This window comes from Rutidosis leptorrhynchoides, chromosome 2 (assembly GCF_046630445.1).
Source record: "Rutidosis leptorrhynchoides isolate AG116_Rl617_1_P2 chromosome 2, CSIRO_AGI_Rlap_v1, whole genome shotgun sequence".
Classification (NCBI taxonomy): domain Eukaryota; kingdom Viridiplantae; phylum Streptophyta; class Magnoliopsida; order Asterales; family Asteraceae; genus Rutidosis; species Rutidosis leptorrhynchoides.
Genome location: NC_092334.1, coordinates 605225733 through 605246615, shown reverse-complemented (window position 1 = coordinate 605246615; position 20883 = coordinate 605225733). Strand labels below are relative to the sequence as shown.

At 35.3% G+C, this 20883-nt stretch overlaps 2 protein-coding genes across 2 annotated transcripts; both read left to right on the top strand.

Annotated features, from left to right (window-relative positions):
* The first annotated feature begins 2278 nt into the window (after positions 1 to 2278).
* LOC139889970 (beta-glucosidase 44-like) lies at positions 2279 to 12642 on the top strand. Its single transcript, XM_071872879.1, has 11 exons — positions 2279 to 2480; positions 4658 to 4716; positions 5135 to 5210; positions 5289 to 5360; positions 5607 to 5694; positions 6104 to 6356; positions 6445 to 6560; positions 6638 to 6855; positions 6940 to 6971; positions 12173 to 12275; positions 12350 to 12642. The coding sequence occupies exons 1-11, from the start codon at positions 2279 to 2281 to the stop codon at positions 12640 to 12642; spliced, it is 1512 nt and encodes a 503-aa protein (XP_071728980.1).
* A 6098-nt stretch (positions 12643 to 18740) lies between these two features.
* Positions 18741 to 20777, top strand: LOC139893433 (large ribosomal subunit protein eL15-like). Its single transcript, XM_071876601.1, has 4 exons — positions 18741 to 18816; positions 18904 to 19070; positions 19571 to 19768; positions 20532 to 20777. Exons 1-4 carry the CDS (start codon positions 18813 to 18815, stop codon positions 20775 to 20777), a joined length of 615 nt encoding a protein of 204 aa, XP_071732702.1. The 5' UTR covers positions 18741 to 18812.
* The last annotated feature ends 106 nt before the right edge of the window (positions 20778 to 20883 follow it).

The window sequence follows — 20883 nt, the reverse complement described above, 5'->3', positions numbered from 1 at the left end:
ATTCTTGCATTTGAAACAATTACTTTATTGTAATTTTCATTATTGTAACGACATTCATTTTCCGCTGCGTACTCAATAAAGTTTATTCTTATCATTTAGTATTGTTCTCGTATATTATAATATGTTGGTTTATTTGATATTAATGTCACATTCACCCAGGCCCTAATTGGGGGTGTGATACTAACAAAATACCCGATTCCAAAGGTCCAAAACGTTCTTGCAAAAAATGAGCGAATGTTCTACGGATTCTACATCATCATCGCAATTCGGACATCTAACACTATGTAAATCTATACCCCTCTTATCAAGTTCAATCTTTGTAGGTAGACGCTTCTGAATCGAACGCCAAACAAAGGTTTCTACTTTTTTAAGGACAAATTTATTTCGTAAGGTTTCAAAAGAGGGGAAATGTAATGAAGGAGATAAATGTAATGAAGGAGAAAAAATGATTGTGTCTTTTTAAAAAAAAGGCTATTGACCAAAACACCTAAATTTTTTTTAACGAACTATAACAATTCACCCTCAAAATAAAAAAAATTGTCAAAATGTCATTGCAAGTCGCAAGGTGCCTTGTGAGCCTTGCGACTTGGGCAATGCCTGGTCATCATCGAGAAAATCTAGGTTGTAAAGGATTGCGGTCAAGTCTCAAGGTACTTACGAGCCTTGCGACTATGTGATACTTGTGTTTTTTGGCTTGCGATGTTACGAGTTGGGCCTAAATCACGCATTCGCAAGGTCGCAAGGTGACATTGCGTAGAGGCATCCGACGATTTCAATTTTTATATGGACCTTGTTCAATTAATAGAAAATAGGCTTTTTTATATACAAATTTTTAAATATGTGTAAGACTAAGTTCAGCAAATACTAAAAAATTAGGTCAAGTGTCATTATCAGTCATAACAATGTTTTTCATAAGTACTACATATTGTTGGATTATATACCTCTTTTGATTATGGACCCTGTGCAAGCGCATGTGCTGCATGCCCTCAAATCCACCCTTTACATTGCGAAATGGGGTAAGGTTCTTAATGAATCTCATCAATCAATTTGAAGACCTTCAATTTTTCAATTTTCGTTGATTTTGACTTTTAAACACATTTTGACCGCTCATAAGTTGCTATAGAACCTTCTTAAATGTGATTCGTTTAATTCTAAACCATTATTGACGAAAACTAAATGAATCCACTCAATCAATTTGAACTATATTAAACAACTCAAAAATCACACATTTATACACAAAATTACAACCCGCAATATGGGTCCCTTTTTGAATAAAAATTGGGAAGTTGGTTTTAATGAAAACAGCTAGATCTCTAAAAAATACACATTTAAAAAAAATGGTGTCTAAATACAGCTACGGATCAAAAGTTATAATGATCTGAAAATTTTTGTTCGTGCCCGACCGCTCCAAGTCGCAAGGTGATCTTCGCATTGTCTTCCAGTCGCAACTCGCAATGCTCGCAAGACAGCTTGCGACTTGCGAGGAAATTTTGACAATTTTCTTGTTTTAAAAGCGAATTGTTATAGTTCGTTTGTAAAACGGACGTTTTTGATCCGTGGTCTTTTTTAAAAGTGGATATCTCTTCTTGTGATAATGGCAAATAAAATGAAAGGAAACACTTAAGACTGGAAGATAGCCATTACATTAAAACTAATTATTAATTGTCTAGTTTTTAAAATGAACATTTATTTTCAAGACACCGAGTAATTATATTTTTAGGAACATATTTATTCATTAGGTACATGTATATATATCTTTCTGATGATTAAGTACATACATCGACTAATCGATTTTTATTTTTCCACAAAATCAATTGTCGATTTTAATATGGGAATTGCTAACGTGTTTATTTAAGGCATACCACGAGAAACATTCAATTCACTTAGACTTTCCAATTATAACTTATTAATCATTTAATAAACTCCTTATATTTCCATATGTGTATTCATATTAATTACGGATAGTGTTATTTATTAATGATTTTGGTTATTTAATTGTTTTTTATCACGTATTTTAGAGCACTCGTTATAAAATCTCTTTTAATATAATCACCTTTTTATTTCAAGAGTTAGTGAGCATGAAAAAGTCATTAGAGTATGTTATATTTAATTTTATATATTGAATATTGATTGAGATTATTATTTAAAATGTATTGATTAAAAATATAGATAAATTGGGAAAAGAAAACTTTTATCCTAACAATAGGGACGTGTTGTACGTGTTTACAACTATATATAGAACGGGTCTGTACTACATTTAGTAATGAGATACGAAAACATGATAAATCCAAAATCCATAGTAGCACTAGTGTCGTTGGTGGTTTTGATTGCGGTTGTCAGTGCGACCGATAAGTTGAGCCGGAATAGGTTTCAAGAAGGGTTTTTGTTTGGAACCGCAACGTCGGCTTACCAAGTAGAAGGTATGGCGTCTAAGGGGGGACGAGGACCGAGCATTTGGGACGAATTCATCAAAACTCCTGGTACACTAATTTTGTATTTGCAATGGTTTAACACAGGTTGTTGAATGGTTCGACACATGTTGCTGAATGATTCAATACCGTCTATCATTTAGAATTCAAATTTTACAAACAAACGCATTAAATTCTGAATGATTTAACATTAAACCATTCATTTAAAAAGCAATCACACTCAAGGGTGCAACTAGTTGACATCTTGTTTTAACATACGGTAGCAACTTTTTGTACTTTACCCGTTCCAAACAAAACATATAAACAATTATATATATATATATATATATATATATATATATATATATATATATATATATATATATATATATATATATATATATATATATATATATATATATATATATATATATAGTATAACTATTATTTTATGGTTAGTTTTTACAAGCGTATACTCGTGAGTTTACATAATTAATATTTAATAACTAAGAACTATAATTAATAATTAAAATACGTTTATCTTTTATACATGAAAGTGAATAAAAATAATTGATTTTGTTTTGTTATTAGATATACTCCGTAATAGAAATATAGCAATTGAGTTTGTTAATATAAATTTATTGTTGAGATTCAAATATTTTGTTGAAATTTCAATCAATGTCAAAGTCAATGGTTGATTTACCAAAGAACTTATATTCTAGCGTATTCGATGAGCTTTTCAACTAAATATGTTAAAGGTTCAAGCTACATCATGGATACATTAGTGAATAAATAAATATTGGTTGTGTGAGTTATCGTTCTAAAAATATGTCAACTATTTGAAATAAGAAACAATTATAACATTATGGTTCAAATCAACAATTGAAAGTCATAGTTATTAACTTATTTAAAGGTTAATATTCAATCTTTTAATAAAAAAAAATGATATAAATATGACTTCTACTCCGCATATTTATTTATTTATTTTTTATTATTATTTTTTTGGAAAAGCATCAAATATATTAACCAACAATCAAGAAACAGAAACAAGGAGATTGAGGACCCACAATTCGAAACCCCAAAAATACACACCGATTATGTACACATCAACACACATAGGAACTAAAATTTAGCCCCTACATACAATTACATAATTACATAACGAAAGATTGAGGATTATGGAGCCACTCATGCCACTGACTTTATATATGTATTCTCTAAGTGAAGTGTCATATGCCATTTTTAAAAGTAATATCCGTTAGTACCAAAAATGAACTTTGTTTTTGTTGGCAAAAATGAACTTTTTACCCAAACTAAAAAAGGATAAAACTAATGAACAATCATTGTAGGTTAATTTAAGAAATATTATATACCAAATATCTATATTATTATATAAATCTCTAAAATAATGATTTCATAAATAATGATTATTCAAGCTTAAAAAATTTTCAAAAATAAAGAAAGAATTTCTAAGCCCCATTATTAATTGTATAATATATAAAGCATTATTTACAACTTTATGATAAAATACTCTCATAATCAAATGTACAATATTTGAATCATTATGTACAACCTCATGGTAAAACACTCCATTACCATATGTACAATATTTGAAACATTATGTACAGCCTTATGATAAAACACCTCCATGAACATATGTACAAACTTTAAAATAAATTGTACAATCTTTTACAAAACACCTCATGAGTACATGTACAAACTTTGAAACATATTGTACAACTTTTATATAATAATTGTATTTTAATTTTAAAAAAATATTAAAGAGGCATTTGTTATTAAATAATAGTTATTATTAAAAATATAAATACTCAATTTTCGAGCAAATTTTATTATTATTATATTAATTATTCAAATATGGGTTATCTTACGGGATTAATTACGGTACATATGTATGCGAAATACATGCCACAATAAAATGTTGTAATGTAGCTTTTATGACAAGAAAAATAACAATTGTGATGAAACTTGGAATTAGGTGGTGAGAGAATAAATGTAGTTCATTTATTCTGACCAAGTTTAGTATATCAATATGTTTGTAAAAACAACGACAAGTTTCTTAGTCGGAACGAGGCATTAAACTAACTGACTTTAGCATTTACGTTCAATTAATAACTAAAACATATCATTAAACTGTTTCGTTTAAACAAACTGGTGGTTCCACGGATCATTTCACTAGTTATAAGTTATAAGTCTAAATTAATTGTAATTCTTTAATATGATTTATATAGGATTGGAGCCAAACAATGCAACAGGAGAAGTTACAGTGGATCAATATCATCGATACAAGGTTACTTTCTATTTGTTATATGGTTCGAAAAGACTAGTACAATTTCCTTGTCTCAAACAATATGATACAGTTGTTACTCTCTACCTCAGACGATACTCTTTAGTATAAACTGAAATCTTAAAATCTCATTGCTTCAATTTTTGGAAGTCCTTATTAACTCTTGTTATTTTAAAATTTTAGTACAATTTGTTATTATTATGATATTGTTGGTATTTCAGAGTCATATACAAGAACACAGTTTACCCAGATTATTTCATAAGTAGTCTCCTTACTCTTGTAAATAAATAACTCTCGATCTTTACTCTATAGTAGATAGATAACTGTTTACATTTTAAACTCTCGTATTTTGAATATGTGGTATTGGTTATTGTTGTTGAAGTTGTTGTTGTATGCTTAGTGCACGTTATGATTGTCATAGGAAGATATCGATTTGATGGCTGACCTCAACTTTGATGCATATCGATTTTCCATCTCATGGACTCGAATATTCCCAAGTAAGTATCATCTAAAACTTGATATTTTCAACTACATACCTCGTATTGATCAATACATGTTTAATTTGCAACGTATAGATGGGACCGGGAAAGTAAACAGAAAAGGAGTTGCTTATTATAACCGCTTAATCAACTATATGATCATGAGAGGTAATGTTTAATTCCTTATGCATAGCAATAACTAAATAAATACTATACATAATCACAGTACAAGATCATTGTTTTAATGAAGGTTCTATCTACTTTCAATGCAATCAACTTTTTTCGCCAAAAAAAAAGTGTAGAACATGTACCTTTTTGGATAAAATTAAAACCATCAATTCAATATCGATAAGAAAAACAACAGTTTAAAAACATATAATCAAATGGTAATGAGATGATATATTGTTGTTGCAGGCATCACGCCTTACGCCAATCTCAATCATTACGATCTTCCGTTAGCCCTTGAAGAGAAGTATCTTGGATGGTTAAGCCATAAAGTTGTGTATGTGCCTTTTAAATTTCTATGCAATCTTTATCGCAATTTGCTTCTTAATTGAGGAACATTAGATGTTGAATCACTAAGTATTGAACGCGTTTGTTTGTAACGCCTGAATTAAAAATGATGTTGAATGAGAAGAATATGTACGATACTTGAACCACTTAAAGCTGAACTATTTTCTTAACCATTTAGCAACTCCATTATTTTTTATATTCTTCTTAAATTATATCTAAATTATTTATCAAACAACTACATTATTTTATTTAGTTGTGTAAAGGGTTAGTATGATATTTCATCATTCAGCAGAGTATTTATTGTAATTCAGAATCATTTAGAACCTTTGAATCATTCTGATTTCATATTTCATATACGTAGGAATGACGTTGTTTTTTATTTCTCTAAATCAAATCAGGGAAGATTATGCTAATTACGCGGACTTCTGTTTCAAGACATTTGGAGATAGAGTGAAAAATTGGTTTACGTTTAACGAGCCTAGAGTTGTGGCTGCTCTTGGCTACGACGATGGTTTTTTCGCTCCGGGAAGGTGTTCTAAAGCATATGGGAATTGCACTGATGGGAATTCAGGAACTGAACCTTACATTGTAGCCCACAATTTGATCTTAAGTCATGCAGCTGCAGTTCAAAGATACCGCCAAAAGTATCAAGTAAGATGTAACAATTATCATTGTTTTGACATCTCTAAAACATATAAATTTGTACAAGATAGAATTATCTCATGTTATGATCATATAGGAAGAACAACAGGGTCGAATCGGGATTTTGTTGGACTTTGTATGGTACGAACCACTTAGTAGATCAAAGGCTGACAACTTGGCTGCGCAAAGAGCGCGAGACTTTCATGTTGGATGGTAAGATGATCAAAAATTAACTTCTAAATTGTGAATCATCTTTTTAGACGAATTAAAGTTTCTGATGTTTTATGCAGGTTTTTGCATCCAATTGTGTATGGTGAGTACCCAAAAACAATGCAAAACATTGTTAAGGACCGTCTTCCCGAATTTACAGAAGAAGAGGTAAAAATGGTGAAAGGATCTTTCGACCTAATTGGGATAAACCAATATACTACTTATTACGTTTATGATCCACATCGTAGTCCACCTAAAGACCTCGGTTACCAAATGGATTGGAATGTTGAATTTGCTTGTAAGAACTACATTCTATATTTTTCTTCTTAAATAAGTACACAGAAACGCGCAAAAACTTATAGTTTCTCTATCTTTGTTGCAGATGAGCTAAATGGTGTACCAATCGGTCCAAGGGTATTTCCTTTTAACTAACAATCTCTTCATCTCTATATAATACCTTAATTGAGGCTGTAAGATGATCAATTTGACCTTTTTTACATAATCCCTTAATTGGGGCTGTCAAATGTGTTGAGAAAAGTGACACCGAATTATAGCAAACCACTAGTAATAATATGAAAACGATAATAAAGGAACACCGAGATTTAACGTGGAAAACCCCAATAGGGTAAAAACCACGGGCAAGGAAAGAAACGTTTCACTAATAAGAATAATAGGAATTACAACTTCTCTCTAATTACAAGGATAATTACTAATGCTTATATCTCTTGCAATTAGGAGACTAAACTCAAACTCTCTATTACACTCTTAGAATATAAGAAGAAGAATGTGTTTTGGGATGATTTGAATGCTTGCTTATGGCTCTATTTATAGTAGTAAGAATTAGGATTTAGTGAGAGTTAGGCAAGTTAGGTAATGAAAAGTCTTACCTACAACTCACCAACAACCATCCACTTATTTCACCAACTACATCCACCAACAACCAATTTTATTATTATTTCAACAATCTCCCACTTGAAGATTTGATTTAAGACTCAATCAATCTTCACACGATAATCCTTCCTTGCCAATGATGTTGTTTACGTTTCCGCTAGGCCTCATGAGGAACGGCACCAAATAAACTTGTCACGATTGATTGACTTTGTTAGAAAATCGGCCACATTGTCGTCAGTATGAATTTTCTGCATATCCACGGTTCCTTCTTCCACTTTCTCACGAACGAAGTGATACTGAACTCGTATATGCTTTGTCTTTGAATGAAATGCCGGATTCCTTGCAAGATGCAAGGCACTCTGGTTGTCACAGAATAGAGTGATATTCTCTTGTTTGTGCCCGAGTTCCTCCAACAACATTTTCAACCATACTGCCTCTTTAGTAGCTTGAGTAGCTGCTACATATTCTGCCTCTGTTGTTAACGTCGCCACAACTGACTGCAGTTTTGAAACCCAGCTTACTATTCCACCACAAAGTGTGAAAACATATGCAGTGGTAGATTTACTTTTATCGATATCACCTGCATAATCTGAATCAACATACCCTTTGACAATAAATTTCGGTTCCCCATAACATAATGCAACATCTAAGGTTCCCTTGATGTATTTAAGGATCCTCTTTACCGCATTCCAATGCTCTTTACCAGGATTCACCATGTACCGACTAACTACTCCCACTGCATGTGCAATGTCTGGTCTTGTACATATCATTGCGAACATTAAACTTCCCACTGCTGATGCATACGGTACTCGAGACATCTCCTTCCTCTCGTCTTCACTGCTAGGACACATAACGGAGGATAACTTGAGATTAGTAGGAAGTGGGGTTGAGATTGGCTTACTATCTTGCATATTGAAACGCTCTAAGATTTTCCTCAAATAATTCTTTTGAGAAAGCCAAATCTTCCTATTATCTCTGTCTCGGTGAATTTGCATCCCTAGAATCTTGTTTGTGGCACCCAAGTCTTTCATTTCAAACTCCCTAGCCAATTGAGCCTTCAGCTTATTAATACGATCTTTGTTGGGGCCTGCAACCAACATGTCGTCAACATATAACAGCAAAATGACAAAATCATTGTCCCCAAACCTCTTGAAATATGCACAAGGGTCTGCATAAAGTCTGTTATATTCAAGGCTCATTATGAAAGAATCAAATCTCTTGTACCAACATCTCGGCGCCTGTTTGAGACCATACAGAGATTTCTTTAACCTGCAAACCAAGTTCTTTTTTCCTTGTAGTTCAAAACCTTCTGGTTGAAGCATATAAATTTCTTCTTCAAGATTTCCATGAAGAAATGCAGTTTTCACATCTAGCTGCTCTAGATGCAAATCAAATGTAGCACACATCGCTAGAACTACTCGAATTGTTGTAAGTCGAACCACAGGAGAAAATATTTCATTAAAGCCTGTACCTTCTTTCTGAGCATATCCTTTAACCACTAGTCTTGCACGATACCGCTCCACTTGATCATCGCCATTTCGCTTGATCTTATACACCCATTTATTTCCAATAGGTTTTCTACCTTTCGGCAATGGCACAAGTTCCCATGTTTTATTTTTATGAAGAGCTTCAATTTCTTCCTGCATAGCCGTCATCCACTGAGATGCATCTGAATGATTTAGTGCCTCGCGAAGAGTTGTTGGCTTTCCTTCCTCTGTTAGAAGACAATATGCAACATTGCTTTCCATAATATAATCTGAGTGCCACCCTGAACGTTTCCTTTCCCGATTAGAAATACGAGTCACTGGAGCTTCATCAACGACTACTTGATTTTCATCGTGCTCTGGTACTGCTTCAGAAGAATCTTTATGAAATTCATTACCCACCTGTATCGGTATAGTTTCATTTGAAGTGCTAACATCTTCAAGATCTTTGTCTTCTGTAAAGACAACATCTCTGCTGATGACTACTTTGTGGGCAGTGGGGTCCCACAAGCGATACCCCTTAACTCCATCAGCATACCCCAAGAACAAACACTTTCTGGACTTCGGATCCAACTTTGTCGTTTCTTGAGAATTGTACATTGCGTACACAGGACTTCCAAATACATGAAGGTCAGAATAATTAACTGGTTTTCCAGTCCACATTTCCATCGGCGATTTCAACTCAATTGCAGTTGATGGTGACCGATTTATCACGTAACAGGCAGTACTTACTGCTTCTGCCCAGAATGATTTTTCCAAGCTTGCAGTTGCCAACATCGCCCTTGTTCTATCTAACAAGGTTCTGTTCATCCGCTCTGCCACTCCGTTTTGTTGAGGAGTGTATGTTGTTGTGAACTGCCTTTTGATACCTTCTTGTTTGCAAAACTTATCAAATTCATCACCAGTGTATTCTCCTCCATTATCTGTCCTCAAACACTTGATCTTTTTACCAGATTCAAGTTCAACCCGCGCTTTGTAAACTTTGAAAACTTCAAACACATCCGCATTCCTCTTGATTGGGTACACCCAACATCTCCTAGTGTAATCATCAATAAATGATACAAAATACTTTGCTTCTCCTAGGGATTGAACTGGTGCTTGCCACACATCAGAGTGAACCAATTCTAGAACCAATTTACTTCTAGAATTTGATGTGTTAAACTTCAGGTGATGTTGCTTGCTGATTACACAATGCTCACAGAAAGGTAGCGATACCTTTGTAAGACCAGGAATAAGATTTCTTTCAACAAGAATCTTCATACCTTGCTCAGACATGTGTCCAAGCTTTTGATACCTTGTCATAGCAACTTTATCACTTGAACTATTCGAAGCAACAGATGCTTCCGATTCCTGTACCGTCTCGCCTTTCAGAATGTATAAATTAGCACCCACCTTTTCTCCTTTCATAAGTACAACCGCGCCTTTCTTGATTATCATGATCTTCTCATGTATCACCATTTTACAACCAAGATCATCCAATTGTCCTAAAGACAATAAGTTCTTCTTCAAACCCTCCACGTGTCGTACACCTTGAATAGTACGAACTGTACCATCGTGCATCTTCAGAATGATATCTCCAATTCCAATGATCTTTAGTTCATGATCATTGCAACTGTATACAGATCCTCCTGAGATACGTTCATATTGTTTGAACCATTCTCTTCTAGGGGTCATGTGAAAAGTAGCTCCCGAGTCAAATAACCAGACATCAACAAATGTCTTTCTGCCTTCATTTGCTACCACTGCTTCACTAACCAAAGCAGTCCCATCATCTGAAGTGCTTACAATATTTCCTTGAGGATTTGAGTTATTTAAACTCCGGCAATCCTTCTTCAGGTGACCTTTCTTGCCACAATTGTAGCATGTATAGGTCTTCTTCTTTTTAGACTTCGGTTTACCATGATTGTGACTCCCACTTGGGCCACGTTCCGTTGATCTCCCTCCTGACATCACCAAGGCCTCCACTTGTCGTGAACCGGCCTGTTTGTCCTCCTTGTTATTGCGCCGATTTTCTTCTTCTAGAATAGCAGCCGCAACTTCATCATAGACTAGATACTCCGAGAGAACATTATTGGTTAAGTTAATAATGAGTTGATCATACGAGTCAGGTAGACTCTGAAGTAAAAGTTCAGCACGTTCTTTTGGCTCTATATTGCAACTTAACGAAGCGAGTTGAGAAAATAGAGTATTCAAAGAATTAATGTGCTCATTAACTGAAGTAGATTCATTCATGCGTAGCGCATAAAGTTTCCTCTTAAGGAATATCTTGTTGTGGAGTGATTTGGTCTCGTACAATTTTACGAGGTGATCCCAAATCTCTTTCGCCGTCTTCTTTTCTTCAATGCTAGACAAAACACCATCTGCTAGTGCCAGATGAAGATTTGCGATAGCCTGGCCGTCCATCTCTTCCCATTTTTCATCAGTGACTTCGGCGGAACGTCCACTGATGGCCGCCAAACACTTATCCTTTCTCAGGATAGCTTTCATCTTTAGTTTCCATAACGAGAAGTTACTCCCGTTGAACTTTTCAATTTCAAATTTCGTAGACATTGCTATAATTACAATCTTCTTTTCGACAATACTATTTTTCTTGAAATAACACCCAAGGACTTTTACCGAGTAAAAATAATCTTACTTATTTTCTGATGTGGACGATCCACTCTCGTGGCAACCACAGAGCATACGATAAGTAGATTAATACACACTAGATATTAAACCTGGCTCCGATACCACTTGTTGAGAAAAGTGACACCGAATTATAGCAAACCACTAGTAATAATATGAAAACGATAATAAAGGAACACCGAGATTTAACGTGGAAAATCCCAATAGGGTAAAAACCACGGGCAAAGAAAGAAACGTTTCACTAATAAGACTAATAGGAATTACAACTTCTCTCTAATTACAAGGATAATTACTAATGCTTATATCTCTTGCAATTAGGAGACTAAACTCAAACTCTCTATTACACTCTTAGAATATAAGAAGAAGAATGTCTTTTGGGATGATTTGAATGCTTGCTTATGGCTCTATTTATAGTAGTAAGAATTAGGATTTAGTGAGAGTTAGGCAAGTTAGGTAATGAAAAGTCTTACCTACAACTCACCAACAACCATCCACTTATTTCACCAACAACATCCACCAACAACCAATTTTATTATTATTTCAACAAAATGGTCACTTTTATCTTTTTTTATATATGTATAATGTCTTGAATTTTCAAATGTCGATTGTATGCAGGAGTATTCGTCCTGGCTTTATAACGTTCCTTGGGGTCTATACAAAGCCATTATGTACATAAAAGAACGTTATGAAAACCCAATCATGATTCTGTCAGAAAATGGTATGTATCTACATTACAAATTACATTATTTAACAAACAACAATATAATTTTATTTCTTATGTATAATTTATAGGCATGGATGATCCGGGTAATATAACTGTTGCGGATGCTTTACATGATACAAGAAGGATAAGTTACTACAAAGGTTATTTGACTGCACTTGCACAAACAATAGATGACGGAGCAAATATGACAGGTTACTTTGCTTGGTCATTGCTTGACAACTTCGAATGGAGATTAGGCTATACTTCAAGGTTTGGCATCGTTTATGTGGATTTTGAAACCCTCAAGAGATACCCGAAAAAGTCTGCTTATTGGTTCCAAAAAATACTGCGCAAAAATAAGCAATACGAGCTTAATATATAAGTTGCATTGTAGTCTAATACACTTAGCTCGTGACAAGTATGCAATAAGTTAGTATCGACGAGTTGTATCAAATGGCTTCAAATGCCATAGTTTCAACATTAAAATAATTTCTTTCTACAAGTTACTATATTACATGACAATGTTCAAAGATTACCATTCATTGTTAATTGTTATGCCATACTAATACTATATAGACTTGGAAAGTGTCAAAATGGACAAACAATTGTTGTATAAAAAATTAGATGGTGTAGATTAACTTACTGCTCGCATTTAGCTAAAGACGTAATTAACATTTCATGTGAGTTGATTACCTCGTAAGTTAGTATATGATTAGAGTCCATCTGCAAATCAGCATCACACATTTTCTTATCCAATAATAAGCATGCAAGGACTCTGAAATCCAACATAAAGGCTGCAAATCACAAAGATACTTTGTAAGACACTTAAACTTCTCAAGACCCATTTTGTTTATCTAAATGACCCATCAAACCGGATATACAGAGGTGAACAACAACAGTTTTATATGTCAGTAACTGGTGCAAGACATAACAGCCAGTTTTCCAAACTCAACGATAAATCTCCAGCCATACCCTCTTAGCCTACGGAATTTTGCAATGCCAACTTTAACGTCATAAAAGACTTATTAAAACTTGCCCTTTCTTCAACACTTGCTACACTTTAATGTACCATTGCACTTATGACCTAAACACAGCAGCTGTCATATTCTTAGTTCCCAAGGCTATTAGATTTATCATAATCTTATCATGAAATTTTGTCTTACATTCTTGTTGACCCACCCAAACTTTCTCATCCATTTGACCGCTCGTTCTTTTTCCATTCAAACCGAGGAGATAAATTATTCTAGAGATTATACTATCTTAGAGTAAGTGTTACAAATTAACTATATTTGGCAATTATCTAGTTTACTATTTAACGTGTTAACTTGTTATGCAAGATATGTTATTCTATATTTAAGTCATCTTTTATTCACTTTATCAATACTTAATTCTATAAATTATATTCTATTCATAGTTATATCAACTATAGATAGAGACTAAACATAAAGCTCTCAAATAACATATTCTTCTAAATTAAAATGGTCATTTTGTAATCTTTTAAGGAGACTAAACTTGAGCATGGGCTAACGAACTCATACCTTTGGTCAAATTGATTCGTTGGAGAGGTAAACTGGGGGCACTTTCCATGTGCAAGCAAGATTGGTTGGATTAGCCCACATTTTTATGAGTTATATATATATATTTACTTATGCCACACCGTGTCAAATAGTTGATATTAGTTTCATGCAGGCGTATTCCGGTATTCGTACTGGATCTATAACGTACACTGGGGTCTACACGATGCGATTATGTATATAAAAGAACCTTATGGAAACCCAATTGATTCTTGTTGAAAATGGTCTCACCTCATAACAAGTCCCCTGCAATATAATCCCCAAAAATGCAACATTTTTCTTCATGTCGTTATAACTATTGTTTAACAACCATCTTATTCCATTTATTGCATAAATTACACTGTGTACGTATAAGATAAAATGATCTAGTAGTACAAATATAAATGCAAAAGGGAAAAAAGTCTCGGGCCAATCACCAAAATACCCATTTTTTTGGACTTTTCTGAGCTGGAACCCAAAAAAAAAAAAACTTGACAAAATGCCCGCGCAAGGCGCAAGAGACCTTGCGACCTTGCGACTTGCGTCCTTGCGACTTGCGTCCTTGCGTCCATGTGTTAAAAATTTAGGTCAAATATAGATATCACACACCACATACACACACACACACCCCGACACTCATCTCTTGCGACCACTTTGCGACCGACGGCGATTACTAAGTACCTTGCACTTGCGTCCCCCTTGCGACCCGTCTACCCTTGCGACCTTTCTTCTGAGACTCACCACATCACCACCACCATCGCCAGCACCACCGCCATCAGTACATTTTCCCCACCGTTACCAGTCGTGCCGGTGCAAAGTGGAAGTAATGGGGACTGTGGTGTTTGGGTCTGCATCCATATGGAGAGGGTGATCTTTGGGTGGGATGAAATCCCAAACATTGGAGATGCTAAAAAGGCCGCAGAAGACTACAGAGTGAGAATGGCCAAGACCTTCTTTCGTGCACGCTTTGATACCCAGGAACCCCCACCAAAAGAGAAAGCAAAAGTTGGTAACTGAGGTTTTATTCTGAAAACTGTAGTTAGTTATGTAATTTGTGTATAAACTGTAAATGTTGTAAACTGTGAACAGGTCCCTAACTGTATTTTTGAAGGCGCAAAGGTGTGTAATCAGACCTTGCGACCTTGCGTCCCGTGATAGCCTTAGGCGCAAGGTACTTCTTGCGCCCTTGCGCCTCGTAATTAGCAGCAGGCGCAAGGTACGTCTTGCGTCTATGCGCCTTTTGATGAAGCAGGCGCAAGGTACTTCTTGCGTCCTTGCGCCCATTTTTTGAAACATACGCAAGGTTCATCTTGCGACCTTGCGCCACAACATTTTGATTATTCTTGTACCACTAGCTTGTGCATTCAATATTATAACATGTGAAGTAACACACGAAACCACATCATAAAATACTAATTAAAAAATATTACAACAACGGAATTCATCACACCTTAATTTGTTCCTGAAAATAAACGACTTATAGGAACTAATTACTACCTAAATTGTACGTTGGATAAAACTGAGATTGATAAGCTTGAGATGGTTCGACTGTCTCTTTCGCCTTTGAGGTTGTCTTTCTTGCCCGTTGAGAAGTTGATTCACCTGTTCGGTCATAAGCAGCTGGGCATGTTGATCGAGAATGACCTGGTTCTTTGCAACGACTACAAGTTCTTACTTTTTTTGAAGTTTCTTCACCTTTTGAAGGAATGCGTTTTTTACCTTTAGGACGTCCGGGTTGTCTTTTCTTTAGAACTGGGGGGTGTACAAGTTGCAAAATCCCGGGACCCGGATCCGACCATTCAGACCGATGGGGGAGAGGAAGAATGTGTTCGGAATACGTATTTATGTATGTTTGAGTGCTGAACCAATGCGATACATAACAACTAATATCCTCCACTCCGAAGTGTCGTGCTGATGCAATCACATGACCGCAGGGTATGCCTGATAATTGCCATTGACCACATGAACAAGTTCTATCTTGTAGATTAACCAACCCATTTTTTCGTCCATCATGTACCTCTATTAGATCATTTGTCGATGGAAATGCTCGCCATCTTCTTGATTTGTCCGTCCTCTTAGCTAGCTTACGTTCAACATATGGAGTAACCGGTGAAGTAAGACTAACTGATTTGTTGCGATGTTTGAAATACCAATCCTGTATTGAACAACGAAAAAATTCGAACAACATGCAAACGGGTAGTTTACGAGCATGTCTTGATAGAGAGTTTATAGACTCTACACTGTTGCTTGTAAGGTATGAATACCTAATATGAGTAGATTGACTTCTGGACCATCTATTGATACCATCCTCACATAGAACTTTATAAGACGCTTTCAATCTCCTTCGAAATACATCTAGATGATCATGAAAATCCGACGCACGGTACGCCTTAACCATTTTCCAAAAGTGCCATTCGAAGAATTTCATCTTGTTGGATTTAGTTTTGATGTTCATGAATAAATGACGTGCACAATGAGCGTGAAACGCTTCCGGAAACACGTTTGCAATGCCGTGTGCTATTGCAGGAGCACGATCAGAAATAAAAGTAATCTCTGACATACGATCAACCATACCACAACTCATTAAATGATCCCTTAGGTTACCAAAAAACCATGACCAAACACTGTTTGTCTCGTCTTCACCAATTCCATAAGCCAATGGCAAAATTCCATTGTTGCCATCCATCGCAACAGCAACTAAATTAGTACCCAGGTACCCACCCTTTAAATGTGCAGCATCGACGATGATTATCGGGAGGACATGTTGCACAAATGATCGAATCTGCATGAAATTTTAACAGTAAAATCAAATATTATTAATAAGACCTCATACACCATACGCAAGGCGCAAGGAATACTCTTATGTCTTGCGACAACGAAGCGCAAGTAAAGCCTTGCGACCTTGCGTCTTTAATGCCAGTCGCAAGGTTGTACTTGCGTCCTTGCGTATTCGTTGGCGCAAGGTGACACTTGCGCCTTGCGTATGGTGTACATTTTAAAAGGTGGTTTTTGCTAATATATATTTACTTACAACTACTCCAATGGACATGTAGCACATCACAAATTTATTTTCTTTATCGGTAACCAAATTGGTGATGGTCCCCGGGTTGTGGATCTTAAGGTTATGAAGGTAAATGGGAAGCATTCTAAAGGAGTCATCACTACTGCCACGTAACATCTCTATTGCTTGACACTTGGCCCTCCATGCTTGATTATATGATATGCTCACTCTAAACCGATTGGCTACATCATCACGTATATCTTTTGGTTTATACTCTCGATTAGCAGCCTTGAACGAATCCATAAGAATACTACCCAACACCTTTTTAGTAGCATGTTTATTGTTTCCCATAATTTGTGTGCGTGAGCAAGTGTGTACGTCATGCAACTTTTTAACCATAAAGTTTTCAGTGTGTCTTATTTTGTATGCACTACATTTCCACTCACAATTTGGCAACACACATTTAGCGGTGTACCGAGATTTGTCTGACTTTACAGGCTTTATTTGAAAGTTTTCTTCAAGGCATTTTGTAAATAGCTGGTTTACGAATTCTTCCTTGTTCGAAAACGTTTGACGAACTTTGACCAAATCAGATACCTGATACGTGGTTTGAATTGGGGTCGTAAATTCTGGGTTTTCTTCATCTTGCTGACTGTGTAGAGTTGGCATATTCCAGAATACATCTTGTTTTTCTTCATCTTCTTCATCTTCATCTTCCTCTTCACTTGCTTCATCCGATTCACTAGACCCAACAACAGGTATAAACGGGTTCTCTATTTTTTTAATTTTACACACGTTCTCGGCGCCATGGTTGAAGAAGTCAAATTCTTCTGTGTTTGGAGGTGGTATTTCAGCCTGTTTTTCTTCCAAATAGTGTGTTTCGAGGTTTGGTTCGGAATTGTGTATTTCATCCTGTTCTTTTTGCAGATGGTGAGTTTGTTTGTTTGGTTGAGACTCGAGAATCCGGAGGTTTTGTTGGAGATGGTGTGTTTGTGGATTTTATTGGGGCTGGTGTGTTTGTGAACTTTGTCCGGGTTGAAGCATTCTAACTTTGTCGACAACATAAATATCAATAGGCTCGTATGTGACAGCGTGTTTTAAAAACTCAAAAAAATCTTCATGATCATCAGTAATATCAAAAATATGATTATTATCAATATATCTTAACGAAACAGGTGCATTAGGTGGCAATTCAATTTTTTTGAGAATTTTCCTTAACAATACTCTTCGATTTATTGGTTTTTGTGGAGCAAGTGGTAGTTTTAATCTGGTTCTAAAACAGTCAAGAGGCAGATACATTGGTATGTTGTTAACAAATTCAAAATTACCCCCACAACATATATGAACAACAAATGCTTCATCATTACTACAACTCATTAAGACACAAATTAGTGAAAAAATAGATAAAAGTTGGTACCTTAACGATGCTCTAATGACTTGATCTTTTTGAAATTGAAGTGAAATAAAATGATTAATCTGGAGTTCTAGCCTCATTAAATAGACAGGTACATAATCTTATCCGTAAAGGTACAAAGAATCCAAAAAATCTTATCCAGAAATCAGGAAAAATTCATTCTGATAAGACGCAAGGCGCAAGGACGCAAGGACGCAAGTCCTTATCCTTGCGCCTTGCGTTTACACGCAAAGGCGCAAGCCGCAAGGTCGCAAGGTATAAACATCCTTGCGCCTTGCGCGGGCAAATTCTCAAAAAAAAAAAAAAAAGGGATCCAGCTCAGAAAAGGCCAAAAAAATTGGTATTTTGGTGATTGGCCCAAAAGTCTCTACTAGTCGTTAATCCAAAGTTCATACGTTCTTTTTGTAATGGGCCAAATTAAAGCCCAACTATAATGGGCCATATGCAATTATTGGACTGGCAACATTCTCCTTATCACTTTAGCTGACTAAAAAAACCCTAACCTCCAACTCATATTTCCGACTGAAATATCAGCAGTCATAATTCGTTTTGCTGGTAGATCGTAGCCGGATCAGATTGCAACAATGGGTAATCACAAACACCTCTCAGCTAAATTAGTATTATCATATGTTTTTTTAATGAAATTGATTCGTTAATTATTATAATCGAAAACAGGTGCATATACCTATGTATCGGAGTTATGGAGGAAGAAACAATCAGATGTTATGAGATTCATGCAGAGAGTCAGGTGTTGGGAGTACCGTCAGCTTCCTTCAATTGTTCGGGTTACTCACCCGACCCGACCCGATAAGGCTCGTCGCATGGGCTATAAAGCCAAACAGGTCACTCTTTTTAACCTATCCATTTTACATATTGATGATGATGGTTTTAATGATTGTTAGTTGCAAGCTTTTATAAAAAAAAATGTGATGCATTTTGTGGTAGCGTCTATGGACATTACTTATTTTGAAAAAGTGCATTATGTATACTCCATTTTTTTGAAAGTTATTATGCTATTCATATTTTGAAGACTGTACAATACATAATAACTCACATGTAACTAAGTGTAGGATTGATTAGTGTTAATCAGTTGTTATCTTGCAATAACTCATTCAATTATATGTGTAATGATTAATGTTTATTTGTGTAAAGTTTAATAACATGTGATTTTGACATGAATAAGATCAAATGTGTAATGTTTAAAAGTATTGAGTCCTGAGTTACACGTTACAAGTTACATAGGTCTACGGAATTTGAGCTTTTCCATTATGGTTGATTTGATATGATACCATTTGATGTCACATGTTTTCTTGTTAAACCGATAGTAATATAATAATTGTAGGGGTATGTGATCTACCGAGTTCGTGTGAGGCGTGGTGGAAGGAAGAGGCCGGTTCCCAAAGGTATTGTGTATGGAAAGCCTACAAACCAGGGTGTCACCCAACTTAAGTTCCAACGAAGCAAGAGGTCCGTTGCTGAGGAACGAGCCGGGAGAAAATTGGGTGGGCTTAAGGTTCTCAACTCTTATTGGCTCAATGAGGTATGCATCTATGTGTTTGTTCATAGAGAAGTTGTGTAATATGTTACCTACCATATGCTTCTTTTATTATAGAAAAATTCATTGTTTATGTGGTTTCACCAAATTAATATGTTGCCACATTAGTTGATAAAGATGATGCGCAAATAGGCAGGGTAGTTGGGTTTTTAGGAAAAGACATGATTGGTGTAGTTTAAAGGTTAAGATCTTGTCGATTTGTATTTGAACAGATAAATTTCAGTTGCATATTACTAATAAAGTGATAATTGATCAAATGTTGGCAATTAGATAAACATGAGACGTGTTAACCAGGTGAAAAGTTTTCTGCTTTGTAAGATGATGCTTTATTTGGGCTTTGTTATACTCTGTATTATTTAGCTTGAGTCCAGAAGTATCTTATTATTGTAGTTTCATAGCTTTTTAATCATATTATATTCATGACTTGTTCATGAAATACCAAAAAATGGACAAATAATTGTTGTGCGTTTGGCTCATCTCGACTCCATCCATTGACGTGCTATGTAATGTGTACAAATGTGTATTAAGTCTTATGTTTATGTTTACTTTTTCAATAATAAATAAATCACCTTTTAATAAGTTCCTATTATTATCATATCTGGCCCGTTAGTCATTTACAATATCCTTAAAATTAACAAAAAATCTTTGGTAGTGGCCCAATCCAAATACCCTGTTTAGACCTACACTTGATATTACTGTAATTGTTTTGAACCAAGTTTTGGCCACTGAGTACTATTATTGAATGCAGGATTCAACTTACAAGTACTTTGAGGTGATCTTGGTGGATCCCGCACATACTGCTATTCGTAACGATCCAAGGATCAACTGGATATGCAACCCTGTGCACAAACACAGAGAGCTTAGAGGACTTACATCTGCCGGTAAGAAATACAGAGGACTCCGTGGAAAGGGACACTTGAACCACAAACAACGTCCATCAAGAAGGGCTACTTGGAAGAGGAACAATACATTGTTCCTTCGCCGTTACCGTTGACCAAGAATGTTTTCTTATCAGTTTCGATCTTATTAAACATGACATGGTTTTGTTGTTTGTGATACTAAATTTGTCTTTAAGAATTGAGACCAAGAATGTTTTCTTA

Bases quoted from the DNA above. Each gene is read 5' to 3' on its own strand.
- LOC139889970 (XM_071872879.1), top strand. From the start codon at position 2,279: ATGATAAATCCAAAATCCATAGTAGCACTAGTGTCGTTGGTGGTTTTG. The intron at 2,481-4,657 runs GTACACTAATTT...TGATTTATATAG, and splicing joins CGAATTCATCAAAACTCCTG to GATTGGAGCCAAACAATGCA. The intron at 6,561-6,637 runs GTAAGATGATCA...TGTTTTATGCAG, and splicing joins CGAGACTTTCATGTTGGATG to GTTTTTGCATCCAATTGTGT.
- LOC139893433 (XM_071876601.1), top strand. The intron at 19,071-19,570 runs GTCACTCTTTTT...TAATAATTGTAG, and splicing joins TGGGCTATAAAGCCAAACAG to GGGTATGTGATCTACCGAGT. The intron at 19,769-20,531 runs GTATGCATCTAT...TATTGAATGCAG, and splicing joins ACTCTTATTGGCTCAATGAG to GATTCAACTTACAAGTACTT.